The sequence below is a fragment of the Haliotis rubra genome, unplaced genomic scaffold (assembly GCF_003918875.1).
Source record: "Haliotis rubra isolate DU_JTF1 unplaced genomic scaffold, ASM391887v1 Scf174, whole genome shotgun sequence".
NCBI lineage: Eukaryota > Metazoa > Mollusca > Gastropoda > Lepetellida > Haliotidae > Haliotis > Haliotis rubra.
The window spans coordinates 1,142,132-1,160,045 of record NW_025765714.1 but is presented as its reverse complement, the minus strand read 5'-3'; the positions used below and the strand labels follow the sequence as shown (position 1 = coordinate 1,160,045).

Below are 17,914 nucleotides of genomic sequence, written 5' to 3'. Positions count from 1 at the left end.
GTCCGCTGTCTAGACTACCAGTTGTCCGACTTCCATTTTTGTGGAAGCCGCGGTGGCTGAGCGGTCTAGGCGTCTGACTTTGTGTGCTGGCGATTAGGTGCCTGACTCTGGGGGTGTGGGTTCGAATCCCGGATGGGACTCATCCCCAAAAACCCACTAGAATCTGTACTTTACTGAGAAAGTGTAATCCCAAATATAACATATGTTACATTTGACCACTTTCTAAAATGGCATTGTGTATTTCATAATACACAACGTATGCAAAAACACAAATATAACTATGGCTACTTCATTGAACTTCTTCACAGTCACTCACTATATGGCTGAAATAAAGCCAATATAGAACTTCATATGGATAACATTTTTTTTGATTTCGTGGGTGCGACGTTTCGATACAAATTCTTGTACTGTTGTCAAACAGGAATGACAAATGACGATGTCTTTTTCATTCTTGTCCTGTTGCCATTTGTCCTTCCTGCTTGACAACAGTACAAGAATTTGTATCGATCGCAACCACGAAATCCAAAAAGTTGTTATCATCATGTTTGTTCTATATTGTAGTGTACTTCCCAACTTCTAAATTGCCACTCAAAGAAGATAAAATAATGCCGATGTTAATTTTTAACTGACTCGCTCTTCTCAACCGCGACCCGTACGGTCTCGTTCTTCCACACTTACACAATGAATGATGATAAACAAATACAGCGTCAGTTTGGTTGCCCCACTGGACGTATTCGGTCTCATCGCTCTATTAAGTACACATCAGTGTTCAACTGGAGACAATCCAACTTGCAAGAGGTGAGGACAACACAAGTCAGATGATACGGGTTGTTCGAAAAGATTAGTTCACCACAGTGGCAAATGATTACTTGATTTTCAAAACGTATTCCTTATAAATTCTATGTGTAAAGATTAACATCAAGTGGCGTTTTGTGTTTGATTCAAAACACGCCTAATTAAGCCACACCTGACTGTACGTCTCTGACGGATACTTAGCGTCTACATGGAATCTAGGGCGTAGTTGAGCTAACAGGATTAGGGCAAACACTATATGTACGTCATTAACCACTGAATAACATCAGCAGTCTGAATCAAGTCATTAACCAAAGCTTTATAACAATAGCATTTATAATCATTTACCAATACCTGGAAACTATCGCCATCCATATCAGTTCATTAATAAATGCTAATCAAGCAGCTATAGAGATCATTACCATGTAATTAACTAGTTCAGCCAGCTAAACGTCGTGTTCCTACCATGGTATACACCGACGTTGGTGTATACTTTGTTAGGAACACGACGTTTAGCTGGCTGAACTAGTAATTGTAGTCTGTTTGCAGTGAAAACGTACCGATGAATTTCACTTTAAATAAAAAAGTAAATCAAATAAAGTGAAATGAAGAACATGTAAATCTCCGAATTTTATTCAACTTAGGATAAAAGTTGTTTAACAAACGATCATAGATTCAAATCGCTATTATGGGTTTGTATTACAAGGGGGTAAGCGCAGTAGTTGGAACGTGATGAGCGTTAGCTTAGACTAACCCTATACGTGTTCTCGGTGTTACAATTTTTATCCCCAGTTGAATAAAATTCTGAGATTTAAATGTGTAGTTGGCAAGGTAAAATTATGAGGATTCGCAATTTTCATTTCACTTTATTTGATTTACATTTTTGTTTAAAGTGTAATTCATCGGTACGTTTTCGCTGCAAACAGACTATAACCAGGGAGACTCTATAAGGTTGTAGAGTATCCCTGCTATAACCAGTTTTGAGAAAATATATCGATCAGAATCGTGTAATTAATCAATACTGAAAAACTATAGTCATCAAAATCAGATCATGTAAGAAGACATAAGAGCCGATGATTAAATTACTTGCTGTAAACAGGGATAATCTACAACATTATATAGTCTCCCTGATGTAAATTACGTGGTGAATAAGTAGATGCTGAAATATATACATTTGATTAATGGTAAGATCGAAAACGGTAATTCTATTAATAAAAAATGATAAAAATGAAAATTATATTGATTCAGTGTCATTAAAATAAGATACTGATTTCTAATGAAATGAGTTCAAGGAGAGAGTCGTTGAAGGGCCATGATGTTTTTCAGAGATCATGCATATAGATCGTATATAGATCTATACCGATATAAGGCCTCTCTGTCTTATTGCAGTAAACTTTATTAACATGTGAATTTGAAGCCAATTGTTATTCTAAGTACATACATTTACAATATTATTGATTATTTTTCGAAATCACATTATAACCGAGGACTCCACGTGTTTGTAGTGGATATATAACGGTTGATAAGTCGGCTGTATTGATAAGTCTATTGTGTCCGGATACATAGTCGATCAAGGAAAAAGCAATGAAGGCTCCCTGTGAGCTCCTTGTGCGGTTCAGAGGCCCTCCATAGGAGTCGCCACATTGTTGGTCTAAGTTAGTCACGCGATGTAAGAGAGTAGCGGCCATTCTCGAATCATCTGCTAAATCAAGTTTTGACATGTGAATGGGTTTATCAACCAAAACAGTTACTGTTGTTTACCCACGTGTAGACCAGAAGTAGCCAGACCAAACAGGAAGCACCATGGACAAGCCACAAATTATTGCTCATATTCAGAAGCCTTTGGAATACACACTTTTCGATGCTAAATGGATTCCTTGTTCTGCAAAGTTCGTGGTACTAGGGGGATTTGCAAGAGGAACGGGAGCAATACAGGTGTATGAAGTTTCACATGGCGATGTCCAGCTGGTTCACAAGGTAAGATCTAGTGACATAACTTCAGTTAGGACATCGTAAGCTTGCATATTTAGCCTCTGCGTACACACATGGCATGTATTGGAGTACAATATATTCAATGTGCCTGCAGTGATTCGCGAAAACATAAATGCTACATTATTCGTTCTAGATTGTGTCAGTGGAAAAAAGAACTGGACAACTAAAATTTAACTCCGTATTCTTTACATGTATGGACTAAGGTCTCCGTGGGAAGAACAATGTGTAGCTATTGTCAGTTTGTACACAGTCAATGTATGAATCACTGTTATTAGTATGCAGCACCCAATAGCAGATCTAAATATTCATCCTAGGTTTTTTTCTTCAAATTATCCTATGGTAATTTATTCATCTGGTATAAATCTTTCATAGTCAAATATAAATGTAGAATATGTCTGTTACCTCCACTACAACAAAATAAAGATAGTATGTGTACGCGCGCGCACGCACGCACACACACACACACCGTCTCTCATCTCTCTCTTGAACAGTAAGTATCCATGGTAAACATAAACAAACATGCACGCACGCACACACACACACACACACACAGAGCGCACGCACACATACACATACACATTCTCTCTCTTGAACAGGAAGTAGCAATGATAACTGATTTATCAATTGCATCAAGGATTTTGTCAATTTTTCCAGGTTGAAAAGTCCAAAACATTTAAATGTTCTACATTTGGAGCATCAACACTGCAGCAGCGTTTCCTAGCAACAGGTGATTTCGATGGAAAGATGCAGATATGGTAAGTAATTGCAGCATGTATCTTATGATATGTGTACCATGTCAGCATGCAACTGTGTCCAGAACTTGTTCAGATTCTATTCTGTGTAGTAAGCTCCAAAATATTAGCATGATTCGTCCATATTATAAAAAATATAATCAATGGAAAATTATGCAGAGCCATATTCGGACTAGTAGCTTTAGAGACAGCTTTGTATGCAAATCCTGTCACTGGCTGATAATAACCTGTATTCTTGGTGTCACTGTATGTTCATCAGTGAACATGTACATCCAGCAAACCTAGATATATTAGGATATAATCTGTACAAACCAGTTTGTGTTTTCAACCCCCTCTCTAATATGGGCCCCCTGTTAGAAATATGCATCATGCAGTGCTGTGCCCCCCTCCTCCAATTCTTAAAAGTTCTTGTTATCAGGTGAACATACCATTATTGTTTTTCAAGCAAGGAAGTAAGTCTGTGTTACTGCTATGCCTGGCAATACCTGTTGATTGATTGTTATGGGTGATTTTATTCCTCTTCCTAATTATTGCCCTTGTTTCTCGGAATATCCTAATTATGGTCCTTTTCTATTATAGTTAACTAATAACTACAACATTCATTTGTTGTTTCAGTTTATGATTTCCGTTATCTAATGTTTCAGGAATCTTGATTCCACTGAACTGCCGGTGTATTCAGTGAAGGCCCATAAGGAGATCATCAACTGTATTGATGGTGTTGGAGGCCTGGGCATAGGAGAAGGGGCGTCAGAGATTGTCACCGGCAGTCGAGATGGTATGCCAACATACAGTGGACATTCCTCTTATATACTAATCATGCTAATACTGTTAGATCAGCTTTAGTTATGTGTGCAGGCAATAAGTGAGATGGAAACATTGTTTTCATGTGTTTTAAACCTGGCAGTGGTTTTGGTTTCTAGGTAATCCCTTTCCATTTTCCCTTTGAATCCCTGATGTTTGAATCTTTGGTAAAATGTTACTGAAAACCAAGGGCAGGTAGGTTAGTGTAGGTTTATGGAAGGATGGTTTGGATGGTTCTCATGCATTTTTGGTTTTTCATTTTGTCGTTTTACTGACAAATTTACAACACCAATGAGCATGGGGACTTTAATGTAAATACATAAAACTAAACATTTGGTTCTCAGTGTTGTGGTAAAATTTGACTAGAACTGAAATTAATGGTAATATTGAGACACATGAAAATCAACCATTTATGAATGACAAGTGAATTTGTGTGTTATGAAGAAACAGCTTGGTTTGTTTATGATTTAGAACAATGAATAATGGGCCTGTGAATCTTGAACATGTTGAACATCATGTTTTAGTGTTGAACTTCTTGTAGGGCCTGTGAACCTTGAACATCTTCTGGTGCCTGTGAACCTTGAATGTCTAATAGGGCCTGTGAATATGTTATGGGATCTGTCAGCCTTGAACATCTTGTTGCAATCTTTGTTAACCTTGATTACTTTGTTGTAGGGTCTGTGAAAGTTTGGGATCCCCGCCAGAAGAATGACCCAGTGGCAACAATTGAGCCAGGGGAAGGAGAGACTAAGAGAGACTGTTGGAGTGTGGCTTTTGGTAGGTGGAGTTGTCTCCCTTGTACCATCCCTCACTCATCCGTCACGGGCACAAATCTGTAGGTTGGTTTGGTTGTTGTTTAACGCTGCACTCAGCAATATTCCAGCTATGTGGCGGCGGTCTGTAAATAATTGAGACTGGACCAGACAATCCATTGATCAACAGCATGAACATCGATCTATGTAATGGGGATATAATGACATGCGTCAACCAAGTCAGCAAATCTGACCACCCAACCCTGTTAGATGCCTCTATTAGGACTTGGTTTTTGTATGTGACTCAAACTAATGACAAACTTAATACCCTGTTCAGATGTGTGCTTTTGTCTTCAAGTCAAAGTGTTCCTTATTTCCATTATACAGAGTAAAACATGTCTGATAAATCAGAAACTCAAACTTGATACACGTGGATCTGATGTTTCATGGTTTACAGTAAAATCACATGACATCACTTCTCCATTGCTGCCTGAGGTATTTGGTAGTGGACCCAAGTATTTACTGGAGTGACACAGATGTCATTTGTACATTGTTTAATTGTCAGAATTTGAAATGAAGCTTTATTCCTATTGTGAATCTTTGTAGGCACTGTAATAACAGACAGATATGAAACAACATTGTAGAACTTGCAGGAAGAAATCTCATTTCTTGAAAGCCTTGACATGTTAATATGTTCCTATGATGCCATGTGCATGCTGCTTTACAAATGGTGTGTTGCATGTGTGTAGGTAATGCGTTCAACGCCCAGGAGAGATGTGTGTGTGCTGGATATGACAATGGGGATGTCAAGCTGTTCGACCTGAGGAACATGGCACTGAAATGGGAAACAAACATCAAGAATGGAGTGAGTGTTTATGTTAAAAAGGTTTTTTCTGTAGTTTGAACACTAGTATCCCTGCTAGCTATGGTCACACATAGAAGATAGAAATACCACCACTAGCTTTTAACATAAGCATGGGGTGTGGTGAACCTACTACCCTGGTTAGTCTTGTGAAACTAGCAGCCAGTGGTGGGCCTGGTCACTGACACTCGATACATCTACACCTCATCTCCATAAGCATTATTACCAACAAATAACCAGGTTACTTATTTTATGTATTTGAGTTGATACCATTGATCAGGAATTGATTATATAAACCCTGTTAGTTCAAGAGTCACCTAGCTTGATGTACTTACATAATGATCTTACCTTATAAAGGCTATAATGTCCTGGTGTGTGTGGTCAGGTGTGTGGTCTGGAGTTTGACAGGAAAGACATCAACATGAACAAGCTGGCAGTTACCACCCTGGAGGCCAAGTTCCATGTGTTTGATATGAGGACGCAGCATCCCAAGAAGGGCTTCACAGGTTTATCAGAGAAAGTAAGTACAGGGTGGTTTGTCAGAGAAAGTAAGTACAGGGTGGTGTGTCAGAGGAATTAAGTACAGGGTGGTTTGTCAGAGAAAGTAAGTACAGGGTGGTGTTTCAGAGAAAGTAAGTACAGGGTGGTTTGTCAGAGAAAGTAAGTACAGGGTGGTGTGTCAGAGGAATTAAGAGATTGTGTCAGAGGAAAGAAAGTGGGGTGGTGTCAGAGAAAGTAAGTACAGGGTGGTGTGTCAGAGAAAGTAAGTACAGGGTGGTTTGTCAGAGAAAGTAAGTACAGGAGGAAGTAAGGGTGGTGTGTCAGAGGAAGTAAGTACAGGGTGGTGTATCAGAGGAAGTACAAGGTGGTGTATCAGAGGGAGTAAGTACAGGATGGTGTGTCAGAGGAAGTAAGTACAAGGTGGTGTATCGGAGGAAGTAAGTACAGGATGGTGTGTCAGAGGAAGTAAGTACAGGGTGGTGTATCAGAGGAAGTACAAGGTGGTGTATCAGAGGAAGTAAGTACAGGATGGTGTGTCAGAGGAAATAAGTACAGGGTGGTGTATCAGAGGAAGTACAAGGTGGTGTATCAGAGGAAGTAAGTACAGGATGGTGTGTCAGAGGAAGTAAGTACAGGGTGGTGTATCAGAGGAAGTTAGTACAGGGTGGTGTGTCAGAGGAAGTATGGGGTGGTGTATCAGAGGAAGTAAGTACAGGATGGTGTGTCGGAGGAAGTAAGTACAGGGTGGTGTGTCAGAGGAAGTGAGTACAGGGTGGTGTGTCAGAGGAAGTAAGTACTGGGTGGTGTATCAGGAAGTTAGTGCAGGGTGGTGTATCAGAGGAAGTACAGAGAGGTGTGTCAGAGGAAGTAAGTACAGGATGGTGTGTCGGAGAAAGGAAGTACAGGGTGATTTATCAGAGGAAGTACAGGGTGGTGTGTCAGAGGAATTAAGTACAGGGTGGTTTGTCAGAGAAAGTAAGTACAGGGTGGTGTTTCAGAGAAAGTAAGTACAGGGTGGTTTGTCAGAGGAAGTAAGTACAGGGTGGTGTATCAGAGGAAGTACAAGGTGGTGTATCAGAGGAAGTAAGTACAGGATGGTGTGTCAGAGGAAATAAGTACAGGGTGGTGTATCAGAGGAAGTACAAGGTGGTGTATCAGAGGAAGTAAGTACAGGATGGTGTGTCAGAGGAAGTAAGTACAGGGTGGTGTATCAGAGGAAGTTAGTACAGGGTGGTGTGTCAGAGGAAGTATGGGGTGGTGTATCAGAGGAAGTAAGTACAGGATGGTGTGTCGGAGGAAGTAAGTACAGGGTGGTGTGTCAGAGGAAGTGAGTACAGGGTGGTGTGTCAGAGGAAGTAAGTACTGGGTGGTGTATCAGGAAGTTAGTGCAGGGTGGTGTATCAGAGGAAGTACAGAGAGGTGTGTCAGAGGAAGTAAGTACAGGATGGTGTGTCGGAGAAAGGAAGTACAGGGTGATTTATCAGAGGAAGTACAGGGTGGTGTATCAGAGGAAGTACAGGGTCGTGTGTCAGAGAAAGTACAGGGTGGTGTGTCGGAGAAAGTACAGCATGATGTGTCGGAGAAATTACCTGTGAGACAGAAAGCTGCCAACAAACAAAGGTGTCTGGATGACCTTTGTAATAAAAAGGGAAACTGACACCGATTCCATTAATGCTAGTTGTTTGTAAATGTCAGGGTGTTTTAATGGTGGTCTGTTGTTCTGCCATCTTATTGCCAGGAAGTTCTTTTGTTTTCAAAGGATGTATGTTCAAAATTGAAAATTTGGCCGCAGTGTGAAAAGTAGATTTTCTAAGTGTATGAAAAATGTTATGCAGGAAACATAAAGGGATATTTAGTGTTACACACCTCACATTTGGTGGTACCTTTCTCTAAACTATGTTGACATGTTTGTTGTTAGGCACACAAGTCAACAGTGTGGCTGGCACGGCATCTGCCCCAGAACCGAGATATCTTCATGACAGGCGGGGGCAATGGCTCCCTCAACTTATGGAAATAGTGAGTAGACCATAGAACAGTATAGTGCATACCACTGCCATGAGTAGACCATAGAACAGCATAGTGCATACCACTGTCATGAGTAGACCATAGAACAGTATAGTGCATACCACTGCCATGAGTAGACCATAGAACAGTATAGTGCATACCACTGTCATGAGTAGACCATAGAACAGTATAGTGCATACCACTGCCATGATTAGACCATAGAACAGTATAGTGCATACCACAGTCATGAGTAGACCATAGAACAGTATAGTGCATACCACTGCCATGAGTAGACCATAGAACAGTATAGTGCATACCACTGCCATGAGTAGACCATAGAACAGTATAGTGCATACCACTGCCATGAGTAGACCATAGAACAGTATAGTGCATACAACTGTCATGAGTAGACCATAGAACAGTATAGTCAGTTTAGTCAATGAAGTAGTATTTTACTAGTATTTACAATGTCAAACTTGATCCCTAAATTGTTTATGAATCCCTTGTACCTGTTACACCTGAATGCTAGTAGACTGCACACTGCAAACTGGAATTCAAATTAATGTTGTGATCTTCTTAAATATGTTTGACAGAGATTATGAGCTTTATACTAGATGTTAAACATGTGCAACACTGTTGTGAAGCCAGTCTGTGTCCTGTGTGTGTAAGGTTTGGGCACCCAGTGTCCACTGTCCATTAAGGCTTCATCTGAAATCTCTGCTGTGTTTGTCTCCAGCTCCTACCCTGACAAGCGTGTAGTAGAAGACAGTGACGGTGTCGCCATGGGCGTAGTTGGTTCGGTCAACTTGTTGCAGAATGTCACAATGTCCACTCAGCCAATCAGCAGCTTTGATTGGAGCCCAGACAAGGAGGGACTTTGTGTGTGTACGTCATTTGACCAGAATCTCAGAGTGTTGATTGTTACCAAGCTCAACAGAGTGTAACAGCAGTTCGCATGAAATACCTGTTCATCCTTTTAAGAGACACTTCACAGAATGGTGCATGCATTAAATCACCCACAACATACAGAGTATTTAGTTCTCATTAAAAGCGGATCCTTAACTCCAATATGCTACCTCCCTTCAACTAGATCTAAATAGACTTCCATAGAGGTCATGTCAAGTGAACACTGGGTGAATACTGATTGCCAGTATAAAGAAAATATGTGTGGGTCTTTGAATCAATGTTAAAACTTCACTGCCATTCTCATTTTGTTTAATTGTCACCTTGACTTGGAAATTTTGCGCAAAATAAAAAGAATGCCAGAGATTAGAAATATTCCCTCAATAGTACACTCTTCTGAATAGATGACCTAGGCCACGTTTCACAAAGCTCTCGTAAGCCTAAGATATCGTAACTTTCCTCGTAGCATTCCTACCTACTATACTGTAACATTGACTTACGATAGTCGTAGCGCTACGAGAGCTTTGTGAAACGGGCCGTGGCGCTCAGAGTTCGAGGATGTCTAAGTTATCTACAATAAGATCACTGTTGTTTTCATATTTGATAATGTTGTGTTCTAAATAAACTTTTGTGAGTGCTTCACGCACTTGTACTGAGAAAAAAGAAGACAGGTGTCGTATAGGAGTAAACGATTTGATTGAACTGAGTTGATAGTGTATTTCATGTGGTCACACTAGTGTCGTTTGAGGGGAAATGTTAAGCACCCACCTCATCAGCAATCCGGCCAGTCTTAATTGTATCCTTTGGGGGTTGTTGATAAACTTGATCAATTTCTGGGGTAAATATTTCATTATATGGTAAAAGCATTAATTAATGCTGTCAATTTTACATCTAGTTATTTCCATATTTTTGTACATTTTGCCCTTGATGTGTATATACCGTGTTCACATTCCAACACCATTGATGAGGGAAAAATTCCCCTATTGATGTTTGTCCGTCCAGCGAGATCACAGAGTTGTGGTCCTTGTCAGTCATCTGGTTCTACATCTAAAGTTGTCATAAATCAAGAATCCAAATCCTACTGTTGGTTTTTGTCATTTTTGAATCCAGAAGACGGAATGGTAATCCATTCAGTTTAAGACATTTAAGATGAAGAATTGATGTCAAGGCAAAGCACAAGATGATAGTGCATGATTATTTTTATTACTTGATGACATTCATAATATGAAAAGTATAAAACAATATCACATGACCATTGCAGCAAGTTCCAGCAGATACATATATTAGTGAAACATTTAATCTGTACATCGTTATGCCTTTGTCAACAACATCAAATTAACGGATGTTACCTTTTTGACATTCAACGTAACTGTTATTACACAACTTTAATGCTGTTATGGTCACTCCGGTTCATGATTACAATAATGGTCATGTGTATGGAAACATTTCTAATATATACGTCAGCAGTTGAAATGTGGAAAATGTTCACTAAGCAACAATAGAATGGAAACGCCTCACAATACATATTCAGCAGTAATTAGCAGGTGCTGCCCAGCTGAGCTCATGGTGCTACAATTGAGAAACCCACCGGAATATCAGCTGTTATAACTAACAAAGTATTTAAAATCTCATTTCCTACCCATGTGTTATACATGGATGCTGGAAGTTACACAAGAAGTAATCAAATAGATCCAAGAGTCATAGTTTTCGTTATTTTGTGAGTTAAAACCAGTGAAGCATGTTTATAGTTCTAATACACATTACTGGAGCATGTCTGGTACAGTGTCACATCTGGTAGATCTACCATTACCAAACTGGTAGTCTTCCGTACTGCTGTTACAGTCCAATAATGATTTCCTCAGCATCGTACCATGCTAACAGTATACAGTGAATGTCAGTTAGTGTCTATGACAGACGGTTTCCATTCTTTAGTCTTAGAAAATGTTTTTAAAAATGAGAATTTGTATTTTGAATTATATGAAAATTCCTGGACAGTTTCTTTACCACAGGGAATTCAATTCAGCCACCTGTAAACATCTGACAGTATCAGCATATTCATATGTAATTATAGTAGATTGTCAGTGTCTGATGACAGCCTGTTTCCCTCTGTACAGACTTGCAGGAGGCAGTGTGCACGGAAGAAGTAATGTATTTGACTGTGCCAGATCAGGACATGCAGACACACATGCTTAAGATATCACAGAATTGCGATCAACATTTGAGCTCTGTACACACAGATTATCACATAGTTAATACTGAATAGCCACATCACTAGGTCAGTCACTCTCTGTCAGACCACATCACTAGGTCAGTCACTCTCTGTCAGACCACATCACTAGGTCAGTCACTCTCTGTCAGACCACATCACTAGGTCAGTCACTCTCTGTCAGACCACATCACTAGGTCAGTCACTCTCTGTCAGACCACATCACTAGGTCAGTCACTCTCTGTCAGACCACATCACTAGGTCAGTCACTCTCTGTCAGACCACATCACTAGGTCAGTCACTCTGTCTGTCAGACCACATCACTGGAGGTCAGTCACTCTCTGTCAGACCACATCACTGGGTCAGTCACTCTGTCAGACCACATCACTGGGTCCAGTCACTCTCTGTCAGACCACATCACTAGGTCAGTCACTCTCTGTCAGACCACATCACTAGGTCAGTCACTCTTTGTCAGACCATCACTAGGTCAGTCACTCTTGTCCAGTCAGACCACATCACTAGGTCAGTCACTCTCTGTCAGACCACATCACTAGGTCAGTCACTCTCTGTCAGACCACATCACTAGGTCAGTCACTCTCTGTCAGACCACATCACTAGGTCAGTCACTCTCTGTCAGACCACATCACTAGGTCAGTCACTCTCTGTCAGACCACATCACTAGGTCAGTCACTCTCTGTCAGACCACATCACTAGGTCAGTCACTCTCTGTCAGACCACATCACTAGGTCAGTCACTCTCTGTCCAGACCACATCACTAGGTCAGTCACTCTCTGTCAGACCACATCACTAGGTCAGTCACTCTCTGTCAGACCACATCACTAGGTCAGTCACTCTCTGTCAGACCACATCACTAGGTCAGTCACTCTCTGTCAGACCACATCACTAGGTCAGTCACTCTTTGTCAGACCACATCACTAGACCACATCAGTCACTCTCTGTCAGACCACATCACTAGGTCAGTCACTCTCTGTCAGACCACATCACTAGGTCAGTCACTCTCTGTCAGACCACATCACTAGGTCAGTCACTCTCTGTCAGACCACATCACTAGGTCAGTCACTCTCTGTCAGACCACATCACTAGGTCAGTCACTCTCTGTCAGACCACATCACTAGGTCAGTCACTCTCTGTCAGACCACATCACTAGGTCAGTCACTCTCTGTCTGACTCTCTGTCAGACCACATCACTAGGTCAGTCACTCTGTCAGAGACCACATCACTAGGTCAGTCACTCTTTGTCAGACCACATCACTAGGTCAGTCACTCTCTGTCAGTCACTCTCTGTCAGACCACATCACTAGGTCAGTCACTCTCTGTCAGACCACATCACTAGGTCAGTCACTCTCTGTCAGACCACATCACTAGGTCAGTCACTCTCTGTCAGACCACATCACTCTCTGTCAGACCACATCAGTCAGTCACTCTCTGTCAGACCACATCACTAGGTCAGTCACTCTCTGTCAGACCACATCACTAGGTCAGTCACTCTCTGTCAGACCACATCACTAGGTCAGTCACTCTCTGTCAGACCACATCACTAGGTCAGTCACTCTCTGTCAGACCACATCACTAGGTCAGTCACTCTCTGTCAGACCACATCACTAGGTCAGTCACTCTGTCAGACCACATCACTAGGTCAGTCACCACATCTGTCAGTCCCTGTCAGACCACTAGGTCAGTCACTCTCTGTCAGACCACATCACTAGGTCAGTCACTCTCTGTCAGACCACATCACTAGGTCAGTCACTCTCTGTCAGACCACATCACTAGGTCAGTCACTCTCTGTCAGACCATCACTAGGTCAGTCACTCTGTCATCAGTCTAGGACCACATCACTAGGTCAGTCACTCTCTGTCAGACCACATCACTAGGTCAGTCACTCTCTGTCAGACCACATCACTAGGTCAGTCACTCTCTGTCAGACCACATCACTAGGTCAGTCACTCTCTGTCAGACCACATCACTAGGTCAGTCACTCTCTGTCAGACCACATCACTAGGTCAGTCACTCTCTGTCAGACCACATCACTAGGTCAGTCACTCTCTGTCAGACCACATCACTAGGTCAGTCACTCTCTGTCAGACCATCTTTGTCACTCACTAGGTCAGTCACTCTCTGTCAGACCACATCACTAGGTCAGTCACTCTCTGTCAGACCACATCACTAGGTCAGTCACTCTGTCAGACCACATCACTAGGTCAGTCACTCTCTGTCAGACCACATCACTAGGTCAGTCACTCTCTGTCTGACCACATCACTAGGTCAGTCACTCTTTGTCAGACCACATCACTAGGTCAGTCACTCTGTCAGACCACATCACTAGGTCAGTCACTCTTTGTCAGACCACATTGCTAGGTCAGTCACTCTGTCAGACCACATCACTAGGTCAGTCACTCTCTGTCTGACCACATCACTAGGTCAGTCACTCTTTGTCAGACCACATTGCTAGGTCAGTCATGTTTTGTTTCACCACATCACTGATTCTGAAAGTAACTTGTAAGTAGTTTTTGCGGCCATTAAATGCCCGTTATGACTCAGAAGAATATAAAAAGAGATAACTGATGTTACTTTATCTGGTAAAAATACATAATGTTTTAGAGTAATAACAAAATGCAACACTGAGACACCAGCTACAGAGTTGACTTTCCTCAGACCATGTGACATTGCAGAAAGAATACACTCCAAATAACGGGACTAGTGTCTCAGTGGATTGTCTCCAAATGACTTGAGATTGTGTGACTGTTACCCGTATTGCTTCATGCTGTCCCAACCCTAGTTCTACAGTGATGCATGTGTGCTGTGCATGAAGACCATCCGTACAACCACCATCAGGGTCACCATGAGGGGGAAGCCATGGCTGCAGGGGCTGCTGTTCTGGGCACTGCGTGTTGGTGTGTGCTCACATGACTGCTGCCTACTTCGCACCTGCCCGTTACAGCAGGTGTACTCCTGGCTGAAGTAGGGCACATGTCCACAACAGGCATCCCCATCATACCATGTGTGGTATGTCTGGTTGGTACAGCACATCTGATGAGGGGGCAGGACATCCTCCTGGGTACAAGCCAGGCAGGGGTTGTGTCCGCTGTACAGCTTATAGGCCTGGGTCCGGCAGCATCTAGAGACATCAACACCATCAGTCAGTACGGTAGGTTATCATTACAGTAAGTACTATATTAGTTCTTTTGATGACCATGAGTGGTTTTATGCCTCTTGGGAAAGTGTCTCAGTTATAAAACGGTGCATGTTATAGACAATTACTTGTTTCAAAGCCTACAAGTAGGATTGCCAGGGATTTGAACACATAATCTGTAGAGGCTGGCATGACTGGGAAGCAGCCCTTTACAGCTAATCCTGAGGTTCTAAGTGTAAGATTGCCATCTGTGTGAAGGCACCAGACCAGTGTTTCCAATGCTTTAATTTGCCAGTTGGCCATCAGGGCCTGCTGCCGCCTGCAGGATTTAAAATCTACAGGCCCTGAATGAAATCTGAAGGCCCATTTTGTTAAAGTCAAACTAACAAAAACAAAATAGACTACAGTGTACACAGTTTCACACTGTTTCTACAAAATCAATTTGCGAAGCCTATGACACACAGCGAGGTGTGTATTTGTTAAAGACTGGTGTTGACATTCCTACGCGCAAAGCGCTGAAATACCAGGAAATGAAACTGTAAGTTATTGTAACATGATGGATCATGGATGATTCCCGAATGTTAATAAAGAAAAAGATATGGGAAAGATTCCAGTTGAAAAGAAACCCTGACATAATTTACCGAAGGCCACAAGGGCCCGATACAAAAACAACCGGCGCTGGGCCTCTGGGCCGGCGATTATTTTGAATGCTGCACCAGACCAGGGGTGGATACAGCTTTTGCACACACACACACACACACACACACCCACCCCTCTGGATCCGCCTATGCAGACTATTAATGGGCAGACACATTCTACGCCAACTGGATACTGATTCATGGTCTGCATGATAAGAAGTCACAAGGCATTACAAATGACCTAGTGAAAGAAACAGTGCAGGCTGTATTCCACCTTCCAACATTGAGGCTTACAATGGGTCACATATATTGCCTTCTGTAACATACACTGCATGATACATGATGTAAATGCATGTTGGATGCTCAGTCTGAGTTGTGAAAAGATACAATATCATCCATGGAATGGCAAACAAAGGTCTCTTACTCTGCTTCATGGGATGAGACATTGTGGAGGTGACCCTTGCAGCACATCTGGCTGGTCTCACTGTAGACCGTCTGCTTGCTATGCCAGCGGCAACAACCGAGAGTGTCTCCAGGAGGGAAGTGGTGGACTTGACCGTCACAGCATACAGCCTCGTCAGGAAGATAGTGAGTACCTTCACACGTGTCGTCCAAAGGACTGATCCTGGTCTCAATATCTCCAGTATAGTGGTTGCATGACTGTAGCATATGAAATATCTCCAGTATAGTGGTTGCACAACTAACATAAAATATCTCCAGTATAGTGGTTGCATGACTGTAACATGAAATATCTCCAGTATAGTGGTTGCACAACTGTAACATATAAAATATCTCCAGTATAGGGGTTGCACGACTGTAACATAATATCTCCAGTATAGTGGTTGCACAACAATAACATAATATCTCCAGTATAGTGGTTGCACAACAATAACAAATATATCCAGTATAGTGGTTGCACAACAATAACAAATATCTCCAGTATGGTGGTTGCACAACAATAACATAAAATATCTCCAGTATAGTGGTTGCACAACAATAACATATCAATATCTCCAGTATAGTGGAACTTGTTGGGAGTGCTCTTCCTATTCTGGAGTTATGTTGTACCAGTTATAGCCATATGGATTCTTATGGCAACAACCCTATTGAACACAAAGCCATAGAGAGTCTTATGGAAACAGCCCTATTGAACACAAAGCCATATGGATTCTTATGGCAACAACCCTATTGAACACAAAGCCATAGAGAGTCTTATGGAAACAGCCCTATTGAACACAAAGCCATAGAGAGTCTTATGCAAACAGCCCTATTGAACATAAAGCCATATGGATTCTTATGGCAACAGCTCTATGGAATACAAAGAAATATTGATACTGATGGTCAGTTCTACTGAACACAAAGTCCAATGGTGCCAGGGGATGACAGTCCTAAGCTTGCCATCAAGAAAACAATGTAGGGTGCCTGGTGGTACATTGGTATGTGAGTGTATGCAAGACATGAGGTACCTTTAGTGTGCTGTTGTACGTCCTGATGGTGGAGTCTTTCCTGCAGCAACTGTCATCCTGTGTTGATGATATGTTGACTGGTGTTGTTCCAAAACAGCACAGCTGGTGTCTGACAATTGGGAAACCACCACAACAGTCCTGGCCCTTCCTTAGTGGTTGACTGAGACTGCCTGCAGCAGAGAGGACACACCATACTGCATTTTCCTCTCCATTCAGTGATCACGTGACAAAACACTATAGGACAAAGTGTCTACTCTCAAAATTGTCGAGTATATCATATATCATTAAGACTACTTGACCTGATCACTAGCGGGTTACTGACAGACAACACTTGGGTGTAAAGATGGATTTTTCTGGGTCAGATAGTTAGCAATAGTTCCATTTCCAGTGATGGGGAAGGTGTTTATTCAATGTTTAACAACTGAAGCTCATGGCTGACACCTGCTTACACCATGTTGCTTTACTCCTTAATCTGATCGCTGGGAAAATATTTACAATATATTCCACGCACAACAGTGCTGACCTTTAGTACTACGGCCAGATTGTGTCTTAGTTAAGGCTGAATAAAGTTACCAACCTGAGCAGCAGTAGTGAGTGAGTGTGTTGAAGGGTGTATTGCCACAGCAGCTGTGTGTGCGGGGGTTATATGACTGGGGGCCACAGCACTTGTCCTGGGGGGAGGTTTTGGTCACTGCTCGCCCCATGCAGCACAACTGATGCCGAGTGTCCGGGAAACCTGGAATAATACACAGATAATGTAGATATCACCTGTCATGTGACAATATTGGAGATATCAGATGCCATGTGACAACCGTCATGTGATAAGACTGGAGACATCAAGTGTCATGTGATGAGACTGTAGTTATCAACTGGCATGTGATGAAACTGGAGATATCAAGTGTCATGTGATAAGACTGGAGATGTCAACTGTCATGTGATAAAAATAGAGACATCAACTGTCATGTGATAAAAATAGAGATATCAACTGTCATGTGATAAGTTTGGAGATATCAACTGTCATGTGATAAGACTGGAGATATCAACTGTCATGTGATAAGACTGGAGATATCAACTGTCATGTGATAAGACTGGAG

The 17,914-nt window shown here is 41.9% G+C and overlaps 2 protein-coding genes across 7 annotated transcripts in view; one reads left to right on the top strand and one right to left on the bottom strand.

Moving 5' to 3' along the window:
• The first annotated feature begins 2,428 nt into the window (after positions 1 to 2,428).
• Positions 2,429 to 17,914, top strand: part of LOC124272906 (dynein axonemal assembly factor 10-like) — a 20,172-nt gene continuing 4,686 nt past the window's right edge. Inside the window, exons 1-8 of one of the 2 annotated variants that reach the window (XM_046708136.1) lie at positions 2,430 to 2,769; positions 3,439 to 3,539; positions 4,181 to 4,311; positions 5,013 to 5,114; positions 5,839 to 5,954; positions 6,337 to 6,471; positions 8,371 to 8,468; positions 9,193 to 10,121. In XM_046708136.1, the coding sequence (XP_046564092.1) occupies positions 2,596 to 2,769; positions 3,439 to 3,539; positions 4,181 to 4,311; positions 5,013 to 5,114; positions 5,839 to 5,954; positions 6,337 to 6,471; positions 8,371 to 8,468; positions 9,193 to 9,400 (1,065 nt within the window). In that variant the 5' untranslated portion in view covers positions 2,430 to 2,595 and the 3' untranslated portion in view covers positions 9,401 to 10,121. Of the gene's footprint in view, positions 2,770 to 3,438; positions 3,540 to 4,180; positions 4,312 to 5,012; positions 5,115 to 5,838; positions 5,955 to 6,336; positions 6,472 to 8,370; positions 8,469 to 9,192; positions 10,122 to 17,914 lie in introns of those variants that run through there. The other variant, XM_046708138.1, reaches the window with a different exon arrangement.
• LOC124272905 (galaxin-like) overlaps positions 13,824 to 17,914 on the bottom strand; it is a 16,873-nt gene continuing 12,782 nt past the window's right edge. For all 5 annotated transcript variants that reach the window (XM_046708134.1, XM_046708131.1, XM_046708132.1 and 2 more), the window contains 4 exons: positions 17,398 to 17,556; positions 16,821 to 16,990; positions 15,779 to 16,014; positions 13,824 to 14,701 (listed from right to left, as the gene is read on the bottom strand). In XM_046708134.1, the coding sequence (XP_046564090.1) occupies positions 14,365 to 14,701; positions 15,779 to 16,014; positions 16,821 to 16,990; positions 17,398 to 17,556 (902 nt within the window). In that variant the 3' untranslated portion in view covers positions 13,824 to 14,364. The remainder of the gene's footprint in view (positions 14,702 to 15,778; positions 16,015 to 16,820; positions 16,991 to 17,397; positions 17,557 to 17,914) is intronic.